Below are 6,000 nucleotides of genomic sequence, written 5' to 3'. Positions count from 1 at the left end.
TTTTCTGGAAGGTTGCCTATCTCCACTTCATTTAGTTGTTTTTCTGGGGTTTTATTTTGTTCCTTCATCTGGTACATAGCCCTCTGCCTTTTCGTCCTGTCTGTCTTTTTCTGAATTTGGCGAACCCATGTCCCCTGCATCAGCAGGTGGATTCTCAACCACTGCACCACCAGGGAAACCCTCTAGCTCATTTTTTAAAGGAAACAAACTCATATATTTCCTAACTGTTTGTATGTTTCATAATAAACTTGTAGGAACACTTTAGTGATTGTGATGAATTATTGGAGAGTCAGCATGAACTAGCTTGAGGGTTAAAAACTCCTGGGGGCTCAGTCTAAGGTAGGGCACACGTGTGGTTTTTACCTCCAGAAGCTCCACCCAGTTCTCACATTAAAGATTGGGAAAAAAATCTCATGTTCTTGACAGTCCAGTGGTTAAGACTCCGTGCTTCCAATACAGGGGCTGTAGGTTCGATCCCTGGTCTGGGAACTAAGATCCCACATCCTACTAGTGTTGGAGGGTCTCCTGCAGAGGTGGGGGGTGGCTGTGGCTCACCGTGGGGACAAGGACACTCTATAGTCTTTTATATTTACCAACAATTTTAAGAAAATCTTTGGATTATAGTAAGATCTATTGATATTTTCCACTCCAGGCTAATTGCTGACTTAATTATTTTTTATTCCAAGGCTATCTTATATTTTATGTGCTATTTGTTATCATATCTAAAATATGATATATGTATTATTTTGTGAGCTAGGGGCAGGGACTCAATTGCAGTGTCTCTGTGCATCACCAGCACAGGTGCTCTGCCTGTTATTAGCCAGGGCAGTGATGGTTTCATTCACATCATGTTCACGGAGCACCCCTTCTGTTTGAAGCACTCAGTTAGGGTCTGGGAGGTTCACCCCAGGTTGTTCACAGCTGAGCTGCTCAGGCCTGCCTCTGAAACATTGTTGGGGGTCATCCCACCGGGAGGCATGGGCATGGTGTGTGGGGCACAGTTAAGGGAGTTGGGGTCGGTGTACTAAGTATGTAGGAGGGTCTCAGAACAGTGGTGAGTTTTGAAGACTGGTCTTTAATTGCTGCATCTTGGTGTAGTACTGATGCTCAGGGTAGCTAAAGCTTGACCTCCCTTTGAGATGACTGTTACTCCTGATTCAGTGCCATCCTCACTAATGTCCCAATGTACTGCGTGAGTAAGTGTGGCACATTGGAAATGGTTTATGTGTCAACTGGATTATCCTCACTTTAGCAGGTTGACCTTTCTGTGCTTATATTGCTATTGATTTTATTCTAACGTTTAGTTTCACTGGTAGTGATTTGTATATTTAAAAATGATTATAGTTTATAGTGTATATATACTATTCATATGATCATGTTTAAAAACTATGATTATAGTGTTCATCATATGTATATAGTACTTAATGCCTTCCATGAATTATTTCATTAAGAATGATAGAGTTTTGGGCAAAATGTTACTATTTTTTTAAGGACTGTCATATAAATATTATTTATTTGCAGTTACCATTCATGTGTAGTGTAGAATTATCCAAGTTTAAAAAAAAAATTTCTAATGACTTTTGTGCATTAACTCAAGAGACTTTCTAAAAATATTATCTTTCTGCTTCTGGATAAAGAAATTAATGCCTACTTATCACATGAAATTTAGAAACTGTAGAAAAATATAATGAGAAGATAAAAATCACTTGATTCCTACTGCCTGGAGTTCATCATGGTGAACATCTATAGGATCATATATTCATTTTTTTTTGTGCATGGTTCTTATATCAGAGCTAGTTGAAAATCTGTATTAACATTTTTATTTTTTACAGAGTCATATTAAATCAGTAGACTCAGGAGAAACTAACATAGATGGAGCCATAGGTGAGTAGACCATGGGACATTTTACATCTTTGCTTAAGGTATTCTGATATTATGATTTGGGACATGTAAATAAACATCTATAATAGTTAACTGTATTTCTAGGACTGATGGCATCAGAAGAATTTATCAGGATCACCCTGTCGACTTTTGAAGCAGTGATACAGTATCCTGTTTTATTGAAAGACTATTGCTCTACGGTCAGTTCTGGCAACTTTGGAGAAAGATACTTCTTTGTTTACTTGGTAATTCTGTATATGAGAAGACTAGTTTACATATGCTTGGTTCATATATGTTCCTCACATGAAATAACCATTGAGAAAAGTTGCCCCTTGACAGGATGAACTTAAGAAATCCCTTTCTTCCTTGTTGACTTGTTTTTGGTGGTTCTTTGCTCATCATTCTCTTTCCCTTCTGGTCCACAGCTTACCCCCAGCATGCTACTTCTTACTCCTTGCCTGATTATTGGTTGTAACCAACAGTGAAGACTCTTAGAACAGAGTTTCTCAACCTTGGACTATGGGCACTTGGCGATGGACAGTTCCTTGCTGCAGGGGATGTCCTGGGCATTGTAGGATGTTTAGTAGCATCCCTAGCCTATACATAGTAGATGAGGGTAGCACCCAGTCCAGCCCCACTCGGTTGCAACAACCAAAAAGGTCTCTACACATTGCCAGATGTCTTCTGGGCAGCGAAATTGCCCCCATTTGAGAACCTGTGCCTTAGGGTGATCCTTAGGTGAGCTGAGTGATGACTTTAGACGAGGGAGGAAAGTTTTGTGACTACGTTGTCATCAGCAGAAAGCACTCAAGAAAAGGAGCCAGGTAAGACGAGGACCACAGCAATCATTTTCATATTCTCTCTCCTGGTTCTAGGGGTTGACTTAGGTCAGCAAGGCAGTTCTCACTCAGGGTCTTTCAGGAGGTTCCAGTCAGTAGTGCCTGGGGCTGGAATCATCTGAAGGTCACTTCCTCACACGTCTGCCTCCAGCTGGGACTCTGCAGGCATCTCTCTCCATCTCTGTGGGTCTCTCCAGCAGGGAGACTTCAGGGTGGCCCAACTTCTTACATGGAAGCTTAGGACTTTAATGATACATTCTCAAGAGAGAGGGGATAATTATTTTTTGAGGGTAGGAAATGTCTACCAGCTCTTTATGGTTGTTTTCTTTTCAATATATTTTATTATAAAATATAAAATACAGTGTATTAAAGTGTGTGTAGTTTGATGACTAGTTGTGAAGCAAGTGCCCAAGAAATAACCACCCAGTTAAAAAAGAAAAACAAAACAGAATGTTACCATTCTGAGCCCCAAAGTCCCCTCAATCACAAATCCTTTCCTCCCTGGAGAGGGGACCAGTATCCTGCCTTTCATAGTAATCATGCCTGTGCATTCCTTTGTGGGCCTGTGCCTGCATTCTTAAACAATATAGGCTGGTTTTGCCTGCTTTTGCTCTTTGTTTCCATACGGTGTGTATTCATTTGTGACTTGGTTTTTTTTGCTCAGTGTTTGTAACGTCCATGATGTTAAGTATCTTTGTGCTTTTATTCTTCATGAGTGTATAGTGTGCCATTGTAGAAACCTGAGTATATGAATATATCACTATTTACTTATTTATCCTTGATAGACATTAGGCTATGTCTAGTATTTGGCATTTACAAACAATACTGCTATAGATATTCTTGTTTATGTATTTTGCTCCACATAAGCATGCATTATTTCTGGGGTACATACATAGGAATGGAATTAGTGATTATAGGAAATATGCAAACTCAGTTTGTCTAGAAAGTGACATTGTGTTTTCCAGAGAGGTGGTGCCAGTTTACTTTCACGCCAGCACTGCAGGACCTCATGTCCTCATTCTTCCCAATTCTTGTTATTTCAGCCTTTTAAATGAATGGGTGTATAGTGATGTTTCACCATAGTTTTAAATTGTATAGTCAAGACTACTTATGAGGCTGAGTGGTTTTTCAAATGTTTACTGGCCATTTGGGAATAATCTTTTATGACATGCTTGTCCATGTCTTTCTAAGATTTTGGTTTTCTTGTGTAGTTTTTCAAATTTATTGGCATAAAGAAGTTCATAGTATTTTCTTGCCAATTTTTCTTAGTGTTTGTGTAATCTAATAATATATCCTTTAAAAATATTTGCTATTTACTGTTATTCCTTCTTTTTCTTTTCTTGAACAATATAACTAGAGGTTTCTTAGTTTTACTAACTTTATCAAAGAGCCAGCCAGTGTTCGGTTTTGCTAATCTCCTACATACTATATGTTTCTTTTCTATTTTATTAATTTCTGTTCTGTTTGCTTAATTTTGTTAATTTCTGTTCTGTTTGCTTCCTTTCTCCTTTCTTTGGATTTATTCTGCATTCTTTTTCTAACTTTTTGAGATAGTTGATTTTTAAAAATATTTCTTCCTTTCTAACATATGCATTGAAGATCATGTCTACCTCCTAAATACTGCTTTAGCTGTATTCCACAAGTGTTGGTGTGTAGCACTTTTGGTACCTTTCAGTTAAAATATTTGCTTTCATTCATGGGTTATTAAGATAAATAAAATTTCAAACATATGGGCACTTGTTAGTTTTTTTTAATAATTGATTTCAGACTTAATTGCATTGAAGTTAGAGAAATACTCTAATTTCAGTCTATTGAAATTTATTAAGACTTGCTTCATAGTCCATTACAGAATTTTTTGGTAGATGTTCTGTATGTGTTTGGAAAGAATAGGTATTTTGCAATTCTTAGGTGCAGTATTCAGTTTTATGTCCGTTAGGTTAAATTTATTAGTTATCTTGTTCAAATCTTTTCTCTCTTTATTAATTTTTGTATGTTTGTCCTAGAAATTACTAAGAGAAGTGTTTCTAAATCTTCTTTAAGGCTATTATGAATTTGTTTATTCTTGTGTAGTTCTGTAGTTTATGTTTTATCTATTTTGAAGCCATATTATTAGGTGCATGCAAATTTAAAATTATTATGTCATTTTATGAAATTGACCTTTTTCTCATTGTAAAGTGACCTTTATTTTCTAGTAATGTTTTTGTCCTAAGATCTGTTTTGTCCCAGCTTAATATAATCATACCTGCTTGCTTCCTGATATTTCTTCTCTCATTCTTTTCCTTTCAACATCTCTCTGTCCTTATGTTTAGATCTGTGTCAAGTAAATATCATATAGTATTTAAAAAAATCTAATTTGACTTTTCCCTGGAATATATACTCCATTTACATTTACTGTAATTGTTAGTATATTTAGATTCATTCCACCATCTTCTTTCAAGCTTTGTCATACATATTTTCTCTTTTCTCACTTCTACTTTCTTATCTTTTCTATTGGCTAACTTTTTTCTGAATTTTTTTTTTCTCTATGTAAGGTTGGTAGCAAAAGCTGAACTTAAAAAGAAATGATCTTTTCTTTAAGTAAAGTACAGGCCATAGCCTACCCAACTCCATTTAGTCCTCTCATGATATATATGTAACTTTTGCCTGATATTTTAAAGTCTGTCTTGTTTCTCTTTTTAACTCCTTTTTGTTATGAAATTATAAAAGAATACTCATTATTACTACTATAATATGATGTTCATTTGCCTTTGACCCCATATTTACTACTTTTTTTGCTTTTCTTTCTTTCTTACTTCTCACTCCTTCCATCTGGGTTCACTTGTTTCTGACTGACATTCATCCTTCACAGTTTTCCTTAGCTTTGGGTGAGCTGGTGGCAAACTCTTTGTCTGATAAAGTCATTGTTTCTTTTTTCTCCCCCCAATATTTATTTATTTTATTTGGCTGCATCGGGTCTTAGTTGTGGCATACGGGACCTTTGAGTTGCAGCATGCAAGACCTAGTTCCCTGACCCTGGATTGAACCCAGGCCCCCTGTACTGGGAGCACGAAGTCTTAACCACTGGACCACCAGGGAAGTCCCAAAGTCATTGTTTCTTGAGGGAGATTTTTTTTTTTCTGAGTGTTGAATTCTAGGTTGGCAGTTACTTTTGTTGTTGTTTAGTACTGTGAAGATACTATTTCATTATCTTATGTTCTGGATTGTTGCTCTTGAGAAGTTCACTGATAGTTGGTTTTTCCTGTGAAGATAATCTGTCTCTCTGTTCCTTGTTTCCTTTTAA

General features: G+C 36.6%; 1 protein-coding gene across 1 annotated transcript in view; it reads left to right on the top strand.

Annotated features, from left to right (window-relative positions):
* The window catches only part of ULK4 (unc-51 like kinase 4), a 591,889-nt gene that overhangs the window by 201,275 nt on the left and 384,614 nt on the right, over positions 1 to 6,000 (top strand). The window contains exons 26-27 of the mRNA XM_024117044.3: positions 1,833 to 1,884; positions 1,987 to 2,081. Of these exons, the coding sequence (XP_023972812.1) occupies positions 1,833 to 1,884; positions 1,987 to 2,081 (147 nt within the window). The remainder of the gene's footprint in view (positions 1 to 1,832; positions 1,885 to 1,986; positions 2,082 to 6,000) is intronic.

This window comes from Physeter macrocephalus, chromosome 18 (assembly GCF_002837175.3).
Source record: "Physeter macrocephalus isolate SW-GA chromosome 18, ASM283717v5, whole genome shotgun sequence".
In the NCBI taxonomy this organism is placed as follows: Eukaryota; Metazoa; Chordata; class Mammalia; order Artiodactyla; family Physeteridae; genus Physeter; species Physeter macrocephalus.
Note: the sequence above shows the minus strand (reverse complement) of the source record. Positions and strands in the feature narration are given on the sequence as shown.